Here is a 24005-nt window from a genome sequence, read left to right on the forward strand (position 1 = left end):
TTAAAACCAATATAATAACAATTTTAATCACATAAATATGAATTTTTTTTTTTAAAAAAATAAATACTAACAAACCGTGCATTGCGCATTGCACGGGCTTCATCTAGTTTCTAAATAATTGCAATGCTTACTTTTAAATTATTTATAACTAGATGAAACCCGTGCGATGCATGTTAATTTGTTATATATTTAGATAAAATTCCTGATATCAAAAGATAATATTTTATATTTAATTAATTTAAATTGAAAAATCTCATTCGCCAATTTTGCTTACGTGTCATTTAAATTATTTAATTCTAAAATAAACTAATAATCTCGTATTTAATTTTAGTTTATTTTAGAATTAAATAATTTAAATGACACGTAAGCAAAATTGGTGAATGGGATTTCTCAGTTTAAATTAATTAAATATAAAATGTTATCTTTTGATATCAGGAATTTTATCTAAATATATGACAAATTTTAGCACATAAAATATATATATATATAGAATAAAATTTATACTTGTAGCACATAAAAAATATATATATATAATTAATACATCATTAATACATCGCACGGGCTTATAAATCTAATTATATATAATTACCATCATTAATGGTCAATGTCGTGCATTGACTACGTCATAAAAAAGATACTCGTACAACTTTGTATTAAGGAGTCTCCATTCTCCAACAATTAGCCTAATATACATACATTATTGTAATAATTTACATTATATTATTTTTATCTTTTTTTGTAAAAAAAAAAATAAAAAAAAAATAAAAATAAAAAAAAATAAAAAATTTACAAGAACAACCTTTCCATTAAATTCTATTGTTTATTCTCTAGCATCCTAGGTCATGATCCTCCACTTTGTCAAACCATTCAATCTGATTTCTAAACTTCCAAGTTGTATGCCAGTTTCTTTGACGGGTGGTCATAAATCTACGTTCTAGAATATCAACACATCGCTTATATTCGACCCAAACTCCCAAAGTCATATAAGGTCTCAAACAAGCAAGTTGTTGAATTTATTCCCCAACTCAAACTTTGGTCCTTTGGAAACCTATCAACTAATTTCACTACTTTTGCTATTTTGAATAGTGCATGTACTTGTATTGTTTTATAGTAGTATATGGGACTAGCAGTCTAGCATTGAAGGCTATGCTGATTTATGACGCTCTACACTTTTGAAATATGAGAGAAGAATCATTATTTTAAAATATGCTCCGTAATATCTTATTTTTTAAAAAAGGTGAATACAAATTTATTGATTTACAAATTTCGACATTATCTTAAAATATGAACTTAAACTCTTAAAATGACTATATGAACATTTTTTTTTTGTATCGATTATTATAAATATTTAAAAAATTTATAGAATTAATTTGCTTGGATTTCACTTTCCTCAAAATTGAACTTATGTAAATTGTTAGACTTGAACTTATTTTATCAAAACTAGAGCCTTGCACCTTTTTTTTTTTTTTTTTTTTTTTTGGCAACCAAATCATAGACAAACATTGCACTTACTATATTATTCCTTACTTATTCATGAACTATTTGTGCTTATGTTACTGAATAAAATTTTATTGTATGTATAAATTGAAAATGGGTAGCCAACAAGCCAGTCTTTTACTAGTCCCATCCATGAAATTAAATTAATCAAAACTTATTTTGTCTATATTAATTAATAACTACATAATACATACTTTGTAGGTACAAATTAAAAAATTGGACATAATCTCGATAAGAGTACGTATTTTATATGATCAATAATAAATCAATCTTGGTAACTTATACGAAGTAGTGAGGTACTAGTTAAATATTTTTTGACTTCTAAACAAAAGAAAAAGCCCGCAAACCACAAAATACCACCACCAGAATTCCTCAAAATTAAACCAATATAATTAATACTTGTAGCTGTTTTCATAAGCCATCTTTCAACATACTTTCAACTTTCAAGACCTACCTGTATTTTATAAACCACAAAAGCAAAATGTGGGCTCTAAATTTAATACCGTCTCTTAATTAATATAAAGGTTACATTTTGTTATAATTCTTTCATGCAAATGATGCAATCTTTATGCTTTCTACGTCTTTTGACACCATAAAAATAAATAAAATTCGATTCTTCAACATTAGAAAAATAAACGGCCCTTCTGTTTTGAAAAGTTACCTCTTCTAGAAAAACCATTTACTTTTATCTTCCAACGACATATCGTTCTACATACAAAGAGTATATTCCATTTTCCAAAACCATATTATATAAACTCAATTCATCAATATAATTTGTCACAACACCATACTTAAAAATAAACCATAGTATTTTAACCATTCACTAAATTAACATTTGGAATGGGTAGTGATGATGTCGTCGTAGTTGCGGATGGCCGAGATGGCGAGGCGAGGAAGATAGTGGTGGCCGTGGATGAGAGTGAAGAGAGCATGTACGCTTTGTCATGGTGCCTTAACAACATCGTTCAACGAGAACCGCGAAATTGTAAAGATGCCCTTGTACTCCTACATGCCAAGCGGCCTACTGTTGTGTACCCTGGCTTGGATAGCTCAGGTATTATCTCATCATCAGATCATCATCTCAAAATACTACCTCTATTTCATATTATTTGCAACGATTAGTCATTTTTCCTCTCAGCTTTATGTCAAATCGTTGTAAATAATATGAAACGAAGGTAGTATAAACTATAGTCTAGAGGTCATCTATATATGTTCAATTAGTCTTGATGATCGCCAGTGCTAGTAAATTTATGGTTAACTCAATTGAAAATCTTTAACTTTGACTTTATTGATATGCCTAATTGGGTGGGCATCATGCCATTATGATGAAAGGTATCTAGCTATCAAACCCTATTTGTTTGTTACAAAGTTAAAGATCACTCCTCTAATTATACAAAGAAATTATAGACTAGTAATTTTATTAAAAGCTTCTTTTTTAGCACTTATTTTTTTACTTGTATTATACGGAGTACTTCGTCAGTTCGTATATATTATTGTTGAATTCTACAAATATGAATATATGTGAAGTATATATATTTTCTTTTATATTGTTCGTTCAAAATTAATTGTTTACTGTTGAATATCCAGCATATTTGAGCTCCCATGATGCTTTATCATCACTAGATAGACGGGACAACGAAATGGCATGTTGGATCCTTCAGAAGGCCGATAAGCTTTGTGCGGAGCATGATGTGAGTGATTTGGCCTTCCTACTTCAATTCACTCTCTAGCGTTCAATCTTTTAGTATTATTACTTTAGCGAAACTTGATTTGCAATAATATTGACCATACTTGTGTAGTCGTGTTTATACTTGTGTTAGTCATCGCAAACATTTTTGTTATAAACACTAGTTTAGGGCCTGCTGTTCTCATACGTTTATTTTCAGTTCAGTTCAATTCAACTCCTAATTTCCTTCTCTTATAAAATATTCAAATCAGTTCAGCTAATTTCAGTCTATTAGAACAGGCCCTTAGTTTTAATTTTCGTATGCGTCTATTGTGTTTATAAAAAAAATTATTCTTTTTCCTAGGTGAAAGTCGACAAAAAAGTAGAAGAAGGGGATCCAGGGGATGTGATATGTGAGATGGTGAATGTTTTGAAGGCGGACTTGCTTGTCATGGGAAGCCATGGGTATAGTCAACTGACCAGGTATACAATAAAAACGTCGTTTTGCAAACTTAATATCTTCAATTTTATTTCTGACCTTTTTCTTACACAAAAAACGTTGTGATGCCAACTTATTAACTTCTATTTTGGAAATTTTGTTCAATTTATAGTAGCTTGTTAATTTAAATGCTTCATTTATTGTGTAATGGGTATACAAATGAATGACAGGTCGATATTGAGGAGTGTGAGCCATCACTGCATCCAAAATGCGAGCTGCCCTGTTTTAGTTGTTAAGATGCCAAAATAAAATGCTCTCGTCTTGGCTATGCGACCAAAAGAGAATACGTACCATTAATTTCATCTATATATGTTGCAATTGTCACTGCTAAGATCGATGCTTGCGCCCGCGCATCTATTATACAGTTGTACAAGTATGCTCTTCAATTTTTTCTTCAAGTGAGCTATACGTCATACTATTTTTGTATAATCTTCTTCTTATGCCCAAAGATTGAGCCAAATTATGAAATTGTTGTACTAGTCCATGCCATTTGTCAAGGAAATCATGCTGCTGCTAGCCTGCTACTGCTGCTGCTAATAATAATAACAGTCCCGTTGATTGTTATTACAAGGGATAATAAGAGCACAAAATTACTTCCTGAAGTGCTAAATCAAATCTTGTAAATCAGACTGCTGCAATTTTATTTCTACTACGTAAAAGAAAAACAAGAAACATCAAAAGATCTTTTCACAGGGATAACACCTACCCTCAACGGAATTACTAGCTGATAATAGGACCTTCTTGAGCTAAACATAATGAGGTATTGCTAGGGACGTAAAAGAGATATGCAAAGAATTATACCAGTAAAAGAGAGATGAAACGAATTAGACATAACTCAGCTAATTTACCATTCCAGAATCTCTATATAATTTTTAATATATTACGAAAAACTGGAAATTTTTTTGGCCTTCAGCTATTATCCACCAAATACAGCCTAATTGAGATAAACCAATCTGTCATATAGGCCTTTAACTTGGTGTCATTTGAATCTACTACCAAAAACCTACGCTAAAAGTTGACATTTGACAAGAGAAAAATGCCAGCGAACAATGAGCCTGAATTAAAAAATTTAAGATCCTCGTCTAAAGACTTCATATTGCTCTGCTCCTCAAAGTTCATCCTGTAAAACACACAACAAAAATGACCGATATTAGGAAATAAAGCATAATGTCAGCACCGTAGTGCAATGTACAGAGGAAATTTATCAAAGGACATACATGCTTGTCTTCATCCTTGTCATCTGACTTGTCAGCATCGGCATCAGAGTCGTCAGCATCAGCTTCGTCTTCATCCTCGGCCTGGAGAAACCATGAAAAAATAAGGGGCTTGCACACTAACATATTTCTCAAGAAAGAATTGAAAAGTATACTCAGACTAGAGATTTAATTTTAATACTTACATCAGAATCAACAGGGCTGTCCTTGGTTTCCTGCTTGGAGTATCAAAATTGAGTCAGTATACATATATAATTCATGTGATAATGAAAAGAATAATCATCGCACCACCATGACAACCATACAGGAAAACAATCCACAACATCAAGCCAAACACAGGCCAGTGGCATTGAGGCATCCTGATTTCTAACCAATCATGAATTTCACAAATTAATTTGAAAAGATTCAATAGCATTATTAGTGACATGAGGTTTTAAAGACCTGAGACAATATGTTGGTTTTTCATTGACAGTGTAACTAAATTGGACAATAAACTAATAATCAACTGCATGTTCCCTTCTACTTTATTACTGGTTACGATTCTTACGAACATGTAATGGTGTTCAGAAGAGACACGAAAGAGATGTCACAAGGATATAGACTAAGAAGCTTCAACCACAATACACCTTAAAAAAAAAACAAAAATATTTGAAATAAAACAATAAAAAAAAATACAATGCTCATACCTCTTCTTCTCTCTTCTTCTCAGCCTCCTCAAAAGCAGCCTTCTCAGCCTGCAAAGATATGCAAAACATGTCAGATAACTCAAATACAAAGACTAAAGTACTGAAATTAATCGCTTCCTAACTTGAGAAGCAGGCCAACTTACATCCTTTTGCTTGCCCCAGGTCTCTTCAGCCAACTGTTTTGCATACTCAGGGTCATCAGAGACCAAGACATTGTCAAAGAGTGTGCCAGATTTTACCTGAAAAATATCACTCACTTCATCAATATGCTTATTATAATAGCATCGAGCAAGTATCACATTCAACACTGGAAAAGAACTAAAGTTACCTGCCACAACTCAACACCAACATATCTGAGGTTGGGGTAAACATAGAGTTCTGGGTCATCCTTGAATTCTGAAACATGGAAGTAACTTGATCAGATTTCTACTTAAATTCACATGATTCTGGCCACCAAAAAAAGCAAGGGGTGATGAAGACATAGAAGTGAGAACAAGGTGCAAACCTGGGTTGTCGATCAAAGGTGCCTTCCACTTGCCTTTGTAGTTGGGGTTCTTGATTTTCTGCAATCAACATATATAATTGTTAACTATAAGCAATGCCAATCATTAATTACAGAAAGATTTGACAATTAAGAAAAGAAACAAACCTTTGCCTTCCATGGACCCTTGTACTCAGGGTTTGGAATGGTTGGGGCAGTCCACTCACCATCTTCCTCATCATCCCAGTCCTCTGGCTGAAAATCATATGGCATGTCAGCAAATCCAATTGCAAAGTCTAACTTTTTACATTTTACACTGATTTAAACACACATTACCTTCTTAGCATCAGCATCGGGAATTTCTTTTGGGATGTCATCATAACCCTACAAAAACCAAGAGACTTGATAAGTTCATAAAACCAACATGAAGATAAATTTCGGCAATCTCATTATCATCCAGTATCAAAAGGGAGGAAGGAGGAACAGAAAATTAATATAAATACCTCTGGTTTCTTGTCTTCAGGGTCAGGAATGTACTCCTTGTCATCCCAATCCTCAGGCTAAAATCACACAATATCAGATTAATTAGTATAAACGTTCAATAGGCCATCCAAATGGAATTGGAAGATCAAATTACGATTTTTCTCAGAAAGTAAATACCTTTTTAGCCTCAGGGTCCTTGATCTTCTTAGGAGGAAGTAGATCCCAGTCATCGTAAAGACTACCAGTTTGTTTCTCCTGGTTGTCGATAAGAATGCTGTATGTAGCATCTGGGCGGAGAATGAAGGTATAAACATGAGTCAGCTGGTCAGTCTCACAAGGGACATCCTTCTTGATCAAGTGATTTGTTTCATTGCGGTTAAGAATGGCATGTACTTTCTTAGTACTGTAGCCACAGATATCAGGACCAAACATAATGCTGCAACAACAACAACAAAATATTACATTTCAAAACAGTAAAATTGAACACTTAAAAACAAAAGCAACAATGCAAAAGCACAGTCCTTTAGCAATGGAACAAAAATAGTTACCTGTATGGGGTATCCCCACCAAATTTCTTCTGGTCAACTTCACCACTGAGTAGCTTCATGTAACCACCTCCACAATCAAGCTTCTGTTCATGCTTAACAGAAAATTGGAAGACTAGGGTTTTATCCTTGTTGCTGAATTCTGGGAATTCAGCAGAGATAGCGTAAAATCTGTAGTCCTCGCTAGTTTGGATACCTGTAACACATGGGTAAAAGAAGTTATAACTTAAGTAGCAAAACAAGAAGCCAAGTGCTCGGATATACTGGAGAATATATCATCAAAGAATACCTTTGTCATTTGCATCTCCATTCCATTTGCCGGATGTATAATTCCATTCTCCAGCCATGCTTTCGTCCTTCTTCCAGTCAGATTTGACCCAACGACTCTCCCATCCATCTAGATTAAGCCAAAAGAAATGAAATTAATACAAGAGAAAAACTCAAGATACAAACTTCTCAACAACTCAATGCCTTTAGAATATCATATCCATGTTTGTAACTAAACTTTCATGTCTTTATAAGGGATCAAGGGAGATCACAATCCAGTGTATGATGATTTTGTGAGAATTTTGGTGATCACATGGTCATAGCTAAGCTAACAACCTTATAGTACTAAATAAAAGTGTCACACAAAGTATGCAGGGAAAATCAAACTTCCATTATCAATCTTCTAAGACCTGATTCACCTTGAAAATGTACTCTGACTTTTAATTCAACCTCAACATCCTCAAGTACTCATCTCGGATCCTCAACACAGTCTTATATGAGTACGGAGTGCCAACCCATTTAAGTAGGTCTGAGCAATCGGCATCAAGCCAAAACAGTCATTTTAATTGAAACACTTAAAATAAATCTTAAAATACAAAAGCAGTGCATCGGTTGTACATACATACACTGTAATACCGATATCGGATACACCATACACCAATTCTGTGTCATTTCTCATAAATATGCCTAGTTCATGTAGACACTTCACTCTGAACAGACAAAGACAACACAGTGACACTCTGATTCAACAATTATAATTCGTTGACTAATTTACAATTCACATAAGTCATTTTCATTCATTTAGAAATTCAGAAATTACATAATCAGCTGCAAAATACAATAGATAGATCACATTCTGCACGGATCTAAAAAAATTCGAACAATCAAACAAAATCAGATCCATACACAATCATTTCAAAAAACACATCAATCTTATCAAATTAACAATCAAATCAACAATAATTAAAATAGCGTATGATATAAACAAAATCAAGCCAAATTAGGCACTAAAGCAGGCGTCATTTCATCAAATCAATCAACAAAATTCATGATCCGAATCAAAATTCAGCTAAATTCTAATCAATCAATCAATCCAATCAGAAATCATAAAACAAACAACAAATTACAAATTTCAAAATCAAAAAATCAAATCCAGAATCCAAATTAACAAATTGATAAAACAGATAAAATGCAAGGAAGAGCGTATACCGTCGAAGCGTTCTTCAAAGAAGACTTTAGCAGAAGCAATGGCGAAGAGAGAGAGTACGACGAGGAGAGAGAAAGCGATAGGGTTACGACGCCGAATCTCCATTGTAGCTAACTCTGAGGAGAGTGTGAAACGAGGAGAGAGAAAACTGAGGAAGGTGAGAAATGTAGAAATGACCATGAAATCAAGGCTAATTATATATTGGGGAAGTTTAGACTTTTTCTAACGAGTTTTTAATTTACACTTGGTTAGTCCTAAGTGGAAATTATTTTATGACGTGGTCCAATGACTATTTGACACGTTGGATACCAGTGTCATTGGGTTGACGTGTCGGATTCTTATTGGGAATTTACACGAGCTGGTTTGAGTGTGAAAGTATGTTAATGCCCTTGGTTTTTGGTGTTATTTACTGAAAGTGCCATTCGGTTGGCTTTTTGGGTTTTTTACTTCTGTTTTTGGGGTTTATTAAGAATAGTCACGTGAGATGCGCATGTGCACATTTATTGGTTTGGGATATTAAAGGAATGTACTTTTTTTTTTTTTTTTTTTTTTTTTTTTTGTGGAAATAAAGGATTGTATATTAATGTGGTGTTAATGAAAACATAATGCAAAAAGTTTATGTGGGGCATACACAAATAATTATAGTTTGGAAATTCAAATAGGTTGGTTTAAAGTAGATTAATACGGAGTATCATTATGCCTAAAATTTTAATTCAATTTGGTTTGGATTAGCTTAATTACAACGATAAATCATTCATGTTATTCCTGAAACAAACCATAAAGAAGTAAAACGACCATAGATGAGGCAATGTCGTTTAAAAGGGGGTTGGGTAGGCCATGGTCTATTAATTTGATTATTACTCAAAAGTTATGTCTATAAGTTACGGCAAAATTGATATGGAATCATTTTGTGATCTAAAATCATACTTTTATATGATAGACATTCATGTCATTCGAATTATAAACATTAAAGTTTCGGTCAGATTAATGTCTTACGATGTTAATATATTAGTTTAACGAGTTAGATATAAGCATGAAATACATTCATTTCGATTGCTTAAAATAAAATTCTAGTTCCATGTTCCACTACTACCACGAGACATTAATCATAACAATAATATAACACCCTCTCCACCTAGTAAGGCCAGTGTATTCCGAGATCCTAAACAATATCCTAATTGTAAAGTGGACCAAGTGGTGTCTTTTTGAATAAAAAAACAATCCTATTTTAGCAACTATCACCTCAACGTGACCTCATAAAATAATATGAAATTTTTTTGGGGTATTGATAGTTTGAATGTATGCTGAGTGAAATAAGAACATGCCCCAATCCTTACGTAAGTGAACTAGACCATTTCTGGATACTTAACTTTGAAGCCAAATAAAAGGAGTACATTTTCATTAAAAAGTGACAATGATCTTATTGACAATAATTATTGCTTATTACTTTCTCTTTTTTCTTAAAATTTACATAATTTTTTAAATTCAAAACTTCTATCTAAAGTATCCATAAAACTATTATTATATATCTGCACTTTGGATGCAACTACTCTTTTAAAAATAAGATTAGTTTACCAATATTGGGTTCACAAAATGTAAGAAATCACGTGGGATAAGCTTAAAAAACCAATTGAAGATGAGAATAATCTACATTTGCATTTTATGTGTTTTCTATTAGTGCATGTTACCTACTCTGACTTGGTAGCTAGTTTCTGTTACGTAGAGGACAAATCGTGGAACGCCGAGGATGATCAATGGAACGACGGCCCTAGCTAATTTCATAGTTGAACGAGATGGTCATGGCCCTACGTTAGCCTAGATTAGCTTTAACTTCCTTATTGATCAATATGATGGCCGATGGTGCACAACTGCAATGAAATTGGCAACTTGATTAGCTTCTCGGATTACGTGCTGACTATGTTGCCAAATAGCTGACTTTCATCGACCTTTGGTTGCGCCCTGTTGCAGGATAATTACGTTTTCTGCAGGATAGCAAATCAGCAATATTATATGCGGACTGCAAAGAATAGAGCAAACACCATAGATTCCACTGACATGAATCTGAGGACATTGCAGGGCCGGAGAGGTCCTTAAGAGGGAAGTCACTTGTAGTGTTGCACTGTTGCCAACAACAACCGCCTTGGGTGAATTTGACCCTTGTGGTCCCAGCATTTAGCCATTTAGGCATGATCCATAGAACAAGCCTGGTATCAGATGTATATTTTCTAGCTTTGCTATATAATTGCGATTTATGAAAAAGAATTTCCAAATTTGTATGTGGCATCACTATAACTATAATTTGGTGTGCCTTACCTTTCCGATGACAGCAGTTGTGTTGCCAGCAGCATCAAGAGCATACTCATAAGTCATGACTTCTAGCTAGTGCCCGTGTCCGTGCCCACCAACCCACCTTCCCCCAGCATTATCACCTATGGAAGAAACTTGGACCACAAGCATCAATAGCAGTTCCAGTTAGTATTGGAGCAGGGAATGCCCCCAAAAAAACATTGTACTTCGCTTACACACCAGCCAGAGTGCCAGACTGAAGCTAACATTAATAGTTCCTGCAATAACATACATGGATGTTGTGAGAGCCTGTAACAGAAATACAAAATTATAACAAGAAGCACTACAAAAAATGACATTCATATTGCTCTGTTCTGCATACATCAGCCACATCCTGCACTTGGCTGCAAATTAACAAGAATAAGTAGTTTATGGCTTAGGGAGACAGCTCTCTTGTTTGTTTATTCAATGTATGCATACAAAACCACTAATGACTACACTTACTAAAAAATCCTAACATCAAATTACTACGAAAACAACAAAAGAACGATTAGTTTTCGAGTTACGTTAGCTTATGTATGTCAAATGATCGCCCAAACACAAAGACTTGTCCTTCCATTCACCACCTGCTTTCAGCAGCAGACAGTATAAAAGATGATTTTCAAACAGTATGATTCCAAGTCCAGATAAAAATTAGAAAGAAAAAAAAAAACATGTAAGATGGAATGCAAGAGGTATAACAGCAAACTTGCAATAAATTGATACCAACTGTATATTTTTGTCAAATAACCCTCATATGGTGATAAGGGTAATACACTAATGTGTTGAAATTGATTTTTCAAAATTCAGAATCAATTTCATACATATTAAGATTGACAATACATCATGCTTCAAAAGAGCACATGTAGCTATAATCTCTACAATAACAAGAGTTCTGTCATTCAAAGTGAAAAATGTAAGGATAACAAAAGCATACCCCTTCCAACACCCTGGCTTTTACCATCCTCTTCTACTCATCTCTGCAAGAAAAAGAACCAAGGTCTAAAGGTTGGCATTTTGCAAAGGAAAGCCTTAAATCTTCAAATGGAGAAGCTTCTACAGTTCTACCAGCAAAAACCACACATGAGAACAGCCCAGGAAAAGACAGGAAATATGGATGTATCAATTGTTGCAATAAATGGGCTGAAAGTAAGAGGCAACAGTCCTAATGTCCACTTTTGACTAGTTGCAAGATGTTTGCTATGAGCTACAATTGCCAATTTGTTTGCACTATTCTCAGACTGGTATTCTGTGTAAGAAATTCTCTGCATCCAGTACTCCCACAAAGTTGCTTCATTAAGAGGCCCAAACATACTTTGAGACATTTTTAAGAGAAATCAGAATTCAGAACGAATGAACGATGCCCCAGCCCATTGAGTCAATGCACTCAATTGGAACACGGAAACAAGGGTAGCTCACCAAATCAAGAGAATCTCAATAGCTCAAGTTGCATACATTGATACAAAGGCTTTTTCAGTCCATAATAAATAAGGGAAATTATTAGAAATGTGATTCCCATTCTAAAATGCACATTCCCAATCTAAACATCTCACGTCGACAGCAGACTGTCATTTGCATTACCAACCATGCTACTGATCAATGAAACTATCTCTTGGCATACAAATTGGCATGTGACTTGGTTCATCCTTACGTGTGATCTTCATGATTGCATGCTTGGGTTGCCCACAAAGGCAATGGTGCCTGAAATTTTACTGGAAGACCAGTAATAGGGTGTTCTAATGACAAACTCTCTGCATGAAGATTATGGACATCACAAATTTCCCCTTTCCACTTACAGACACCTTCATATTTTACATCTCCTATTATTGACAGTCCAAGGTACTGACAGTGCAACCTGATCTGATGTGTCCTTCCACTCTTTGGAAAAGCACGGACCAATATCTCATCCCTTCCGTGGTTAGCATCTGTTGATGATTTCTCCTCAACAACCACAACTTTTTCTAGATTTTCTGCACATTGGAATGACTCTTTAAAATGGACTACCCTATTTACTGATAATAACTCAAAAAGTGTCTCCATGTCCTTCACCACAGATCCACCAGGTAGTTTCCGACCAACATCTGACGCAGCATATACACGCCAAGCACCAAATTTAGATCTACCATGGCCAGATTTTAACCTGATTCTATCCCAATTTGGTGCAGACCCAACACAAAGAGCCATATAAGTTTTCTGAACCTTGTGATCAGTAAATGCCTTGACAAGCTTGGCAGCTACTTTGTGTAACTTGGTTATAACCATTACACCACTTGTATCACGATCCAACCTGTTAGCAAGATGTAACTCTGTAGCTTCAACTGAATCTGAAACAACCCGATGCAATTGCACATAAGTTGAAATGATAACATTCAAAGCCCCAAAAGATTTACAATTTGGTTACATTTGTCATTGTCAATTTTACAAATTTTATTGCATCTGTCACATCATATAAGACCAGCTGCTCACTTGCAACGGCAAGCATCAGTATTTTAAAGAATTCAAACTACACAAGCAACAATGTTCAGCAACAATTTTCCAATTACGCAACAGTTCTAAGAATAGCTTATCTTGCAAAACTCAAAAGAGTCACAACAATTCTTACTTATTATGGAGTACTAATGAACTATATATTAGAAGTTGACATCTCTAAAATCTAGGTCCAAACTACCTAAGCAAGCATGTTATTCCTATTTCCTCACGTTAATAGCCTAATAGATTCACTTAAAATTTTCTAAACAATTCTTTCTTTGCTACATGCTACTTACATTAAAATCAAAATAAATAAAACTTCCAAGTTTCATGCCCATTTTCTTAGATTCATTCCATCACCAAACAAGTTGTATTCAATCAAACATTTCATAAATCTATCATTCTCTAACATAATAAAATGCAAATTAAATCTAATTCAAACAGTTTCAGTATATTCAATAACAATCTCATGAATTTCATAAAAAAAAAGAAATCAAATTTGCCACGTTAAATAAACTAATTCAAAGTAAAGATCAACGAACCAGAAGATTGTTGAAGAAGACGAGGGACAGAAGACAGGACAGTCTCACAGTAAATCCCAGAGGATTTATTAACAACCAGCAACCATTGATCCTCGAAGATGACGTCATCTCTGGAGAGAGAGAAATTGGTGGCCTTTGAAGAAGCAGCCATTGCTCTGCTAAGCTCAATTTCCTTAGAAATTAGAGGTAATGGTGGGGATAATGGAGTTGGGTAAGAGGAAAGAGATGGGGTTTTTGGGTCATTTGGTAAATGGGTTTCTTCCATTGAAGTTGAATTTGATTGTTGTGGGGTTTCAATTGACATTGAAATTAGTGGGGTTGATTGAGAAAAGTGTATGATTAGGGAGAGTTTGATGTGGTGCAAGAGTTTAGAAGGTAGAGGGTGAGTGAAGCAACGAGAATTGGAGAGCATCACAGAATACACATTACGAAGCCCAAACGAAGGAACAAGATTTCAAGAGGTCTACTTAATACTTATACTAGGTTTTTTTTTTTAAATAGAAAAATGAGAAATGAGATTAATTAAGGATAGTGTCTATCAATACATAAGGTATCTTCTTGTTTGGAGCGTGATTTTCCCAAACTTTTTCAATTCCAAAAGGAATTAGCCTAGATTATGAGTTACACTATTTACTTCCCGCTTTATAAAATCAAGGTCAAAATAGTAAATAGCAGCCTTCGTCAATCTCTTGGTGATGACTTGACAATCAGATTCGATAATGATCTTCAAGCCATGTCTACGGGCAAGCTAGGTAGGTTGCAAAGAGAATATATTGTTGAACTAACGGGGCGTTTGACGTGTGGGAATGAGAATTTGGGGAATTATGAGTGGGAATTTGTTGTTGGGAATTCATGAAAGGAAATAAAAGTCCATAGTTTGGTAGTTGCTAGGGATATGTTGATGTTTACTAAGAAATTACATCAATGCCCTTGCTCATATTTTTCCCTTCCTTTTCACCCTTCTCATTAATGGCAATTTGGTCTTTTCATACCCTTCTCAATTCCCTTCCCCTATTACCAGCCCCCCCTAGGTAATAAGAATGTGGGAATTCATTGGGATTTTATTTCCCATCCCCTTGAACACAAACAAGGGAATTAGTCATGTTGGTACATATATTCCCATTCCCACCTTCTTAATCCCACTTACCAAACACCCCCTAAGTACAAATTATTCTACATCTTTATAAAATTTAATAAAATCGTATAATTAGACGGATTAAGCTAGTAGTTCTATATACAAAATATTAAAAATTAAAAAAAAATAATAAATAAATCATCTTTAACATGGAGTAAGCCATTATTGAAAACATGTGTATCTCTTGTCAGATTTCAACAATTGGAGTATCAAACATTTCAACTGAGAAGCAAATCAAGCATCAGATTGGATATAGGATATTTAATAGTAAATTCCATGGTAATCAATTATCGTAATATTTCAAGTTTAGCTTCTAATTTCTATACTTCAAACCAACATGTTAGAAATTCTTTAAAAAAAATAAAAATAAAAATAAAAAAAAAAAAAAAAAAGTGGGGTGTAATTTGGCAAATTCCCTTCAGTAAAACAATAATACGACGTCGGATCGAGCGGAAATGCATACCATATTTGCACTCTCCATAATGGCATAAACCCTTCAATTCCCCATAAACCCTCTTTTTTCTTCTTCTCCAACTGAGGCGAGTGAAAATGATACATTTTCTTGCTCGAAGAAGATCAAATTCACAATCTCGAATCTTCCATCAAACACCCAATCTAAGCTCTTTGCTCTTCTCTTCCAAATCAAACCCCCAAAACACCCACAATTTCCCGCCAAATCACCACAAATCAAGGCAATCAAGCATCCAAGATTCGACATCATGTATTGGGAATTCAATTCATTTGTTAAATTATTCTGGGTATTCACTAAATTTGATTAAAAATGCGAAATTATCAAATGGGTATAATCAGGGTTTGATTTTTTCAAGTGGGGTTCGATGTTTTAGTTCTCAAGTTGCAGACCCAGCAACTTCTGATGGATTAACTGTGGAAAGAATTGTTGCTAGTCGATGGCCAATACTTGATGAAGATGAAGGTGATTGGAAAAGCCATGCTTCTGCTGTAGCGCAGTCTATTCATCTTATTAAAAAGCGATTGCAGGTAATTTATATGCTTAAAATTCATGTACATTATTGTATTTATGTGTTTATATGTTACTTTTATTATTCTCCTAGATTTATTTTGGTGGGAGGAAGGTGGGGTTGTTTGAATTTGTGATTTTGTAACAAGTTTTGATAAAAATGAGGTGTATAAAAAGCCATAAAGGGCAATTATGTAGACGGGATTTGATCAAAGGTCTTGGGTATTATCTTCCAAGTCTTTACCGACTAAGCTAGTTGACACATGAAGATTAATGAGGAATGATGATAAAAATCCTATGCCGAGTCCTTAACCTCGATGTTACTTTTAATTTGCTAATTTAAAGATTTTTGTTTGAGCTTGTAAATATGAGAAACATATGCAATAGTTGTATACTTGAATTGCATTATTACCTAGGTCATTATAAGTTGTATTATCTAATGTCATATGTGATGTTGATGTTGGTAGTGGAAAAAGTTGCTGGTGCGCCTGGACATGTTATCAGCTGAGCTGGATAAACCGAATCTGTGGGATGATCCTGTTCATGCTGGAAAGATTAGTCGTGAGCATGGTTCTCTCATGGGAAAAGTGAACGAGGTAATGGAGTTTGAGCAGGAGTTGATTGAGCACATTGATATGCTGAAGCTTGCTCGAGAAGAGAATGATTCAGAGTTGGAATCGGTGCGCTTCACTTCTTCTAGGCATGTTCTCATATCTTTTAATAAGCAGTCAAGACTGTAGAAAATGTGGTTATATCCAGTGAGCTTAGTTTGCTAATTTGCCAGTTGACTGTACCGTGTCTTGACCTTGTGGATGTATAATATGTTAATCACTTCTATTTTCAATGTTTTGATATTTGAGAATGTTTAGTATGCTTCATACCTCAGTGATTCAATTCAGAATTCATTTATTGTTGAACTTGGGTCACTGCAGGTTTTATTCTCTGTTGTTGGCAAAAGTATATTAAATCACTATGGGCTTTGAGTTTGGATTTTTACATATAGTAATTCATGATCTGAATTGCTGATGCTTGAAAATGTTGTCTTTCAAATTTCAATGCACGACTGCGAGTAAATGAGATACTGAAAATAGTTGCTTCATGTTTATATGAAGGTCATTCATGATGGAAATGGGGTATTATTAATTATGAATTTATCACTATATATCTGCTGTACATTTTCATAGTAGCTTTGATACCTTCAAGAATCAAGATTATTGGATGATTAGTTTGCATGTTTTAATAAATCTGTGGAACCAAAATTCCCTAAATCATTTTGAGACTAAGGAATTGTTGTTGTGGAACAAAAACTGCACAATTTTTTCATGCTAATTTCTATCAATTTCTGCATTCTGTTGTTGGTGTCAGAGCTAATCAAGAGTTAAGTTCTCGAATGAGTTAATTTCTGCATCTGCTTTTTTAATAGGTTGTTTAGCAGTATTTTGCTTCTGGTAATCCTTTTATGAGATTACCATTGCCCTATGATGTTTACTTAATTAGCTTGTAGATTGCTGTAAACAAATCTTATGCTTTGCAAAGCAGGAACGAATGATTGTTAAAGTTACTGCTAAGTGTTAATTCTAGCTGTTCTCTGTCTGCCTGTAGAACATTCACTATATGTGTAACGGCTTTCATTCTTTATCAGCATAGAATTCCTACTTAATTACCTATGTTTAGAGTGTCATTTCGTTGGAGAGCAGTGCCAATGCTCTTAAATGTCTTTAGTAAACTATCGGTGACAATTTGACATATAAATGGCTCTTGTTGGCTTAGTTAGGTGTCGGTGTGTGTTTTTAAAAAATATTCTTTGTCACAAAAACTCTCCAGTTTCTAGTTAGATTGGCATGACATGTGCTCAAAAAATTCAACCAGCTTGGTTGTTGAGGTCATCTAATATAAACACATAACAGTGTGTAATTGATTGAATCAGAATGCAGCTTGTCTTTTATATGTAATTACCCAGGTAGCCCTTTTCATTTAGCCTGGTATGCATCTGAGACTTTATTTCAGCTTTTTTCTCTCTTGAACAAAGAAGTTAATTTGATAAGTGGCGAGTTGCTAAATTTACCTTTTGAAAACTTCTAGCTTCCCTATTGGCTGCCATTTAGATAATTTGTATAATGCATTTAAAGCAGTAGCTTATCTTGTTAGCTCTCTCTAATATCTTTTATTTCATATGGACACAGTTTTAAACTTTTAATAATTTTATATAAGTTTGGTTGCTTGGGATTTTAAATTAGCAATCTCTTTTATTTATTTTGTATTTGCCTGCAGGAAACAATGAATGCTTTACTTAAAATGAGAAGAGATTCAAAGGAAAGAGAACTTGATGCTATGTTATCTGGTGAACATGATTCCGCTTCTTGTTACATTGAGGTTAGTATCTTCTAGATGGCTTCCTGATGTAGACTTTGCATTGTGGGCATTGTCCAAAATAAATTACCTGGCTGCACTTCAGACAGTCATTTTATCATAATTGATGTCTCAGAAGAGTAAATGTGCCTTTTTGTAAGCGATTACTTCTGCATGGTCTAATCTTCTTTTTTTTTTTTTTAAATATATATATATGTATACGTGATAGCTGTGGCTGCTGTACATTATCTGGAGTTATGGACAGTATACTGGAAAGTCCATCTGTGTTCTGCTCATGAATTTTCATAAGATAAAAATATTTGGCTAGTGGTAAAGGAGGAATTTAAGCTGTTAACGCAAACAGGAATATATGCCTTTTTGAAAATTGCCAATGCTCCACCTTATAGTCTTATACTAGTACATCTGTTTCCACCTCTGGCAAAAATGCTCTACCTTAGACTAGTACATCTGATTCAGAAAATCAGGACTTGTCAAATATAAATTTTGGAACTATTTTCTCTGAATGATCCGCAAGTATATTACTTATAATCTCTTGACATTACATCTGTGTATCACTTCCTGTAGTTCTGACTAGAATTGTTTGCTCTATTGATATATCTTGGGAAATGCTCTATTGAACTCTTGTTTGCCTGGCAGTAAAAAGTTAGACTAAAACTTGGGAAGTCTTTCACCCACTCCCCTCTTACTCATTCAGTATTCACATGTGAATTGGGAAACAATTACACACACACACACATATATATAGGGGGAGGCTCTCGTGAGAATTTTTCTTATGTGAGAACACTCTTTATGTTCTAAATTTTTACTCATATGTTCTAAATTTTAAATCTGATGTTCTAAACTTTTCCTTAGGTGTTCTAAATTAAATCAAATGTTCTAATTTGGTTCTCACATGTTCTAAACCATAAACTAGTTAAGTTTAATATCATAAATTTTATTTTAAATAACTTGTTCCAAAATTTTAACTTATATGTTCTAAATTTTAAAATGTGTTCTAAGATTTTTAATTATATGCTCCAAATTTTAAAGCGTATGTTCTATTTTTTTACTCGTATGTTCTAAATTTTTTACTCACACTCTCTATATTCTATATCAGTTTGTTCTAAATTTTAATTCATTTGTTCATAATCTTAAATCAGATGTTTTAAATTTTACTCATATGTTTAAAATTTCATAAAGTAGATTTTATAAATTTTTAATCACTTGTTCTAATTCTTAAATCAAATGTTCTAAACATATTACTCACGTAGATGTTCTAAATTATTACTTAGATGTTCTAAATTTTAATTTCAGACACATGTTCTAAATTTTTACTCGTATGTTCTAAACTTTTACTCACATGTTCTAAATTTAAAATCAGTTCTCATATAAGTATGAATTCTCACATATGAATTTATTCTCACCGGATCCCTCCCCTATATATTTAATCTTTTGGAGGTTGGGGTCTGCATAATTGTTTTACTTCCTTTTCCAAGTAACGTTCTCTGGGAATCAAATTTCTTTGTGAATATAAAGTGTACTTAACATCTACGAGACTACGATTAATCCCTGGTCTAGAAGAAGGGTTCTTGCTGTTCTATAGCTTCACAAGCAACAAACATTCTAAATTTTTATTTAAAGTTTACCTTGAATGCAATTCCTTTTTTCAATTTACATTTTTAACTTGAAGATTATTCTATTTGAAAGTAGCGGATTGAATCCAGATATTAGACAAGAACCTTACACATTGCTATAAAGAGGCCTAGATTTAGATCCACGTGCAAGACTGACTGTATTATTAGCATATGTGCCTATGTAGTGTAGCAGAGACAGGAGTGCGATTTAACCTGGAAAAAAACTCAAATATACTGGAGATATCAGTGTGATTGTAACTATTGCACAATTACAATTCACAAAAGTTTGAAATTGAATCATACTAGTAGTATCTATCTGCTTCTATATATCACTCTCTTCTACCTATATCTTTCTCAATGTATTATGAATTTTTGGCTCACATTTTGCTTATCTCTGAGAAGGAGAATAAAAAGATTGCATATCATTGATTGCTGTAGGTTCAAGCTGGAGCCGGTGGCACAGAGAGCAATGACTGGGCTTTTATGGTCATGGAAATGTACAAATCGTGGGCACAACGATGTGGATATCGTGTTAGTGTTCTGGAGGAAATGGCTGGTGAAATTGCAGGGATCAAGGTTATGCCTTTCATTTATTCTACCTTTACTATCCACTATTCATTGGGCTAAAGTGACGGGCAACCTTGGTTATGATATAGTGATATACTAAATGGAATTACATTGTGTGATTAGGGAATAGAAGGGATCAAGCTTATCCACCTATTGATGTATACAGGCTGCATTTTTATTCGTTCCAGGAATCTTTCTTTGATAGTGATTGCCTTGGTCTCAATAAAGCAATTAAATCACAAAAGAGGAGAAGTAGCTCTCTTCATATTATCATTGATGATATTTATAATGTTTGTAGATCTTTGGACTGTGTCTCCTTTAATTTTGTTCGTTGGGAGGGAAATAATGTTACCCATGAATTAGCTCATATGATCCCTTGGGCTATAGGTCAAGTCTTTGGTTGACGGATTTTCCGGGTTGCATTGTACCTCTATTGAACTTTGATATCTCTATGAATTAATGACTGTAGCCCTGTTTAGGTTTTCTTCAAAAAAAAAAAAATAGTAATCTTTCATTGATTATATCTGATAATATTTAAATTTTTTTATTTTTCTTGGATTTCAGCGGGCAACAATCAAAGTAGATGGTGAATATGCATATGGATATGCAAAAGCAGAAGTTGGGGTACACAGATTGGTTCGTATTTCTCCATTTGATAGTGCAAAACGCAGACATATGTCATTTGCTGCTGTAGCAGTTATTCCAATCCTCAAAGATGTATCCACACGTGTGGAAATTAAAGAATCAGATCTCCGCATTGATCGATATCGTGCTGGTGGAGCTGGTGGCCAGTCGGTCAACACTACAGACAGTGCTGTGAGGATAACTCATATCCCTACAGGGATTGTCGCTACTTGTCAAAATGAAAGGTTTACATGCTCATCTTTGGTTATAGTTTCATAGACTTTGATGCATAGACGAAGAACTACTTATCTTTTTCCTATTATCATGCCAAGTTAATATCCTTCGTGACATATATACTGTTAAAGTTACCATTAAATTGACGGTCTTACAATAAAATCAATGTAAGCCCGCCTGATACGAAGTACAAGATTTATTGTAAAGGGAGTTGTTGGATGAGACAAACTGATCCTGGAACAAAATAAAAACGAGGAATTCAAACCAGTAAAGGCAGTATCAATTTTCCTCACCATGTCTTATTATAGAATCCCGTGTCTTTCTATAGCCATCTTCTTCACCTAAAAGTTTCCCGGTGCTGTATTTCTCTCACTGATTTTCATTTTGTTTTATTTGTCAACAACACAAGGTCACAGCATCAAAACAAGGCTTCGGCGATGGCAGTTCTCCAATCTCGTGTAGACCAGCTTGAGATAGCTCGCCAAGCTCAAATGAATGCTCAGCATACCGAATCACTTACAGAAATCAGTTGGGGCGCTCAGATAAGATCTTATGTTCTTCATGTAAGGATATTCATATTTCAGCATACCAAAACCGATGAATAAATAAATAACATTCCCTAACCAAAACCTGAGATGTTAAAAGAAACTATCTAATGGATATTGAGCAAAGTTAAATGATTCTTTTACTGTCTTGTTGCAGCCTTACCGAATGGTGAAGGATCATCGTACAGATTTTGAGGTCTCAGATCCTGATTCTGTGCTGGAAGGTGACCTTGATGGTTTCATACTCAGCTATCTGTCTGCGTCTTTAGATAAAGCTGGAGATAATTTGTGACATTAAAAACTGATATAACTCGAAAGTTTAGACTTCCTCTCAAAGGATGATCATTTATGGAAATATGGGAGCACAATTTCCAGTAGTGTTACCGTTGTATGTGCTTACCTGTTTTACCAACGAACCTAAGAAATAAATGTACTCTTTTACATGATAGATTCCTATTATAGTGAATCCTGCTGTAGTTTTATTTAATCTGCTCAAATTATTCATTGACAAATGAAATTTGCACCAAGAATTCTTGGTGGTGGACAAAATTTATTTCTGTAATGATACAAGTAGTTGATTTGTAAAGGTTTATTGAAATCCAGTTTATGAAGAAAATCTGATGTTACTATGCTATAAATACTAGTAATAAAAATTGCCTATATTCTTACTACCAACAAAAAAACAAAACATATCTTTATCCAGGGCATTCATCATACAATCTGTTATGGAGCCTCCTCTAGGGTCTGCGGGGTATGCATGACCATGAAGTCAAGGAACTTCCCAGGCTGAAGGCTATTCTGTACAGCAAACACACGTAAAACTGGCCTCGGGGTTGGATCCGAGGAAGACCCTTCCGATGCCGAAGTCAAATAGTGTTTAGAGAGAGAAAACTATGCAAGAGAGTTAATGCTTGAGGCTTTTAAATGTGAATGAATGATAAATGGTGCAATTGAAGGCTTTTATACCTTAGCATGACAAAGGGAGGAGGATGACTGGCCGGAAATTGTCATGGGCTGACCATGACATTTTGGGTCGCTTGACCTTATGCTGACTTGGCTTAATGGAGGCTTGGGCCTTGACCTTGGGATATTGAATCATTTAATGACTAGGCCCAATTGGCTTAATTGGACCCAAACAACAGGTAACCATTTCGTCCTGAACATCCAACACCACAGGATGAAGCCTCATCCACAAAACTTAAAGTTAGGTCACATTGCATCATTTTGATTGATGTCATAACGAATCTCCGCAAAACTCGAAGGTGGTGGTTGAGGATCATTCGGCACATAGTGATTGCACATTGCATCATTTTGATTGATGTCATAACGATTCTCCGCAAAACTTGTAGGTGGTGGCTGAGGACTGAGTCGAGGATCATTCGGGACATAGTGATTGCACATTGCATCATTTTGATTGATGGTATAACTAAAGTTGTAATTCAACTTTGATTAATTACTCTATAATAAATACACATTGCCATTCGACTTATATTCATAGGTAGAGATGGGTCGTGCCGCGTCGGGCCGTCACGGGCAGTGCCTCGCCGTGCTTGGTGGTGGCTAGTGTCGTGCCGTGCCTACATCTTGGCATGTCGTGCCGTGTCGGGCCATCATTTGGCATACCCCAGCCTGCGCCACTACACAACCCACGTGTTCTGGCGTGCCGCCTATCATATTTTTAATTTTTTTTTTGAACAACTTTTTAAATGGATATACTCCTATTTGAATAATTTTATTAATTTATGTTTATATATATATATATATATATATATATATATATATTTCATTATTGTATTATTATTGTTCCTTTTGTTATTCTAATTTTTATTATTATAGTTCTTCATTATTATTTATGTTATTTTTATGGTTGTGCCGGGCCGTACCTGGTGCGCCGTGCTGGCGGGCCAAACTACCGTGCCGCCCGCGAGTTCGTGTCGTGCTCGTGCCAGATTTTCAAAATCGTGTTCATGGCACGACACGACCCACGGTCCACTCCTCGGTCACCATGTCGTGCCATGCCGGGCCAATCTTGTGCCTCCCACGGGCCGGCACAACCC

At 34.6% G+C, this 24005-nt stretch overlaps 4 protein-coding genes across 10 annotated transcripts; 2 read left to right on the forward strand and 2 right to left on the reverse strand.

The window, feature by feature from the left end:
• Nucleotides 1–2258: 2258 nt before the first annotated feature.
• Nucleotides 2259–4146, forward strand: LOC145628764 (uncharacterized). The gene is made up of 4 exons (XM_081681156.1): nt 2259–2551; nt 3085–3188; nt 3528–3646; nt 3833–4146. The coding sequence occupies exons 1-4, from the start codon at nt 2338–2340 to the stop codon at nt 3909–3911; spliced, it is 516 nt and encodes a 171-aa protein (XP_081537282.1). The 5' UTR covers nt 2259–2337; the 3' UTR covers nt 3912–4146.
• A 340-nt stretch (nt 4147–4486) lies between these two features.
• LOC145628762 (calreticulin-like) lies at nt 4487–8719 on the reverse strand. Its single transcript, XM_081681154.1, has 14 exons — nt 8548–8719; nt 7361–7468; nt 7075–7267; nt 6704–6962; nt 6547–6603; nt 6380–6427; nt 6212–6298; nt 6068–6125; nt 5891–5958; nt 5706–5801; nt 5563–5610; nt 5062–5091; nt 4880–4960; nt 4487–4782 (listed from the first exon to the last, which is right to left on the reverse strand). The coding sequence occupies exons 1-14, from the start codon at nt 8648–8650 to the stop codon at nt 4771–4773; spliced, it is 1248 nt and encodes a 415-aa protein (XP_081537280.1). The 5' UTR covers nt 8651–8719; the 3' UTR covers nt 4487–4770.
• A 1350-nt stretch (nt 8720–10069) lies between these two features.
• Nucleotides 10070–14306, reverse strand: LOC145628763 (RNA pseudouridine synthase 1-like). Of its 6 annotated transcripts, XR_014111481.1 has the most exons (5): nt 13882–14306; nt 11808–13194; nt 10859–11109; nt 10601–10701; nt 10070–10527 (listed from the first exon to the last, which is right to left on the reverse strand). XR_014111481.1 is itself a non-coding variant. In XM_081681155.1 (2 exons), exons 1-2 carry the CDS (start codon nt 14291–14293, stop codon nt 12518–12520), a joined length of 1089 nt encoding a protein of 362 aa, XP_081537281.1. In that variant the 5' UTR covers nt 14294–14306; the 3' UTR covers nt 11185–12517. The 6 variants fall into 6 exon arrangements, 1 of the variants encoding a protein (XP_081537281.1); XR_014111482.1 differs by lacking the exon at nt 10601–10701; XR_014111479.1 differs by having other exon boundaries at nt 10070–10701.
• Nucleotides 14307–15357: 1051 nt separating this feature from the next.
• On the forward strand, nt 15358–22391 carry LOC145626494 (peptide chain release factor PrfB2, chloroplastic-like). Of its 2 annotated transcripts, XM_081678931.1 has the most exons (8): nt 15359–16015; nt 16463–16675; nt 18267–18368; nt 20417–20554; nt 21110–21181; nt 21281–21414; nt 21813–21966; nt 22106–22391. In XM_081678931.1, exons 1-8 carry the CDS (start codon nt 15566–15568, stop codon nt 22238–22240), a joined length of 1398 nt encoding a protein of 465 aa, XP_081535057.1. In that variant the 5' UTR covers nt 15359–15565; the 3' UTR covers nt 22241–22391. The 2 variants fall into 2 exon arrangements, with proteins under 2 accessions (XP_081535056.1, XP_081535057.1); XM_081678930.1 differs by having other exon boundaries at nt 15358–16015; nt 21110–21414.
• Nucleotides 22392–24005: the final 1614 nt, after the last annotated feature.

The sequence above is a fragment of the Chenopodium album genome, chromosome 4 (genome assembly GCF_948465745.1).
Source record: "Chenopodium album chromosome 4, dcCheAlbu1.1, whole genome shotgun sequence".
Taxonomy (NCBI): domain Eukaryota; kingdom Viridiplantae; phylum Streptophyta; class Magnoliopsida; order Caryophyllales; family Amaranthaceae; genus Chenopodium; species Chenopodium album.

Excerpts from the sequence above, each read along its gene's own strand:
- LOC145626494 (XM_081678930.1), top strand. The coding sequence starts at position 15,566 with ATGATACATTTTCTTGCTCGAAGAAGATCAAATTCACAATCTCGAATC. Across the intron at positions 21,415-21,812 it reads GCTACTTGTCAAAATGAAAG|GTCACAGCATCAAAACAAGG; the intron begins GTTTACATGCTC and ends CAACAACACAAG. Across the intron at positions 21,967-22,105 it reads TAAGATCTTATGTTCTTCAT|CCTTACCGAATGGTGAAGGA; the intron begins GTAAGGATATTC and ends GTCTTGTTGCAG.
- LOC145628763 (XM_081681155.1), bottom strand. The coding sequence starts at position 14,293 with ATGCTCTCCAATTCTCGTTGCTTCACTCACCCTCTACCTTCTAAACTC. Across the intron at positions 13,195-13,881 it reads TCTTCTTCAACAATCTTCTG|ATTCAGTTGAAGCTACAGAG; the intron begins GTTCGTTGATCT and ends GGGTTGTTTCAG.
- LOC145628764 (XM_081681156.1), top strand. The coding sequence starts at position 2,338 with ATGGGTAGTGATGATGTCGTCGTAGTTGCGGATGGCCGAGATGGCGAG. Across the intron at positions 3,189-3,527 it reads AGCTTTGTGCGGAGCATGAT|GTGAAAGTCGACAAAAAAGT; the intron begins GTGAGTGATTTG and ends TCTTTTTCCTAG. Across the intron at positions 3,647-3,832 it reads GGGTATAGTCAACTGACCAG|GTCGATATTGAGGAGTGTGA; the intron begins GTATACAATAAA and ends AATGAATGACAG.
- LOC145628762 (XM_081681154.1), bottom strand. The coding sequence starts at position 8,650 with ATGGAGATTCGGCGTCGTAACCCTATCGCTTTCTCTCTCCTCGTCGTA. Across the intron at positions 5,959-6,067 it reads ACCTTTGATCGACAACCCAG|AATTCAAGGATGACCCAGAA; the intron begins GTTTGCACCTTG and ends TCCATGTTTCAG. Across the intron at positions 5,611-5,705 it reads CCTGGGGCAAGCAAAAGGAT|GCTGAGAAGGCTGCTTTTGA; the intron begins GTAAGTTGGCCT and ends ATATCTTTGCAG.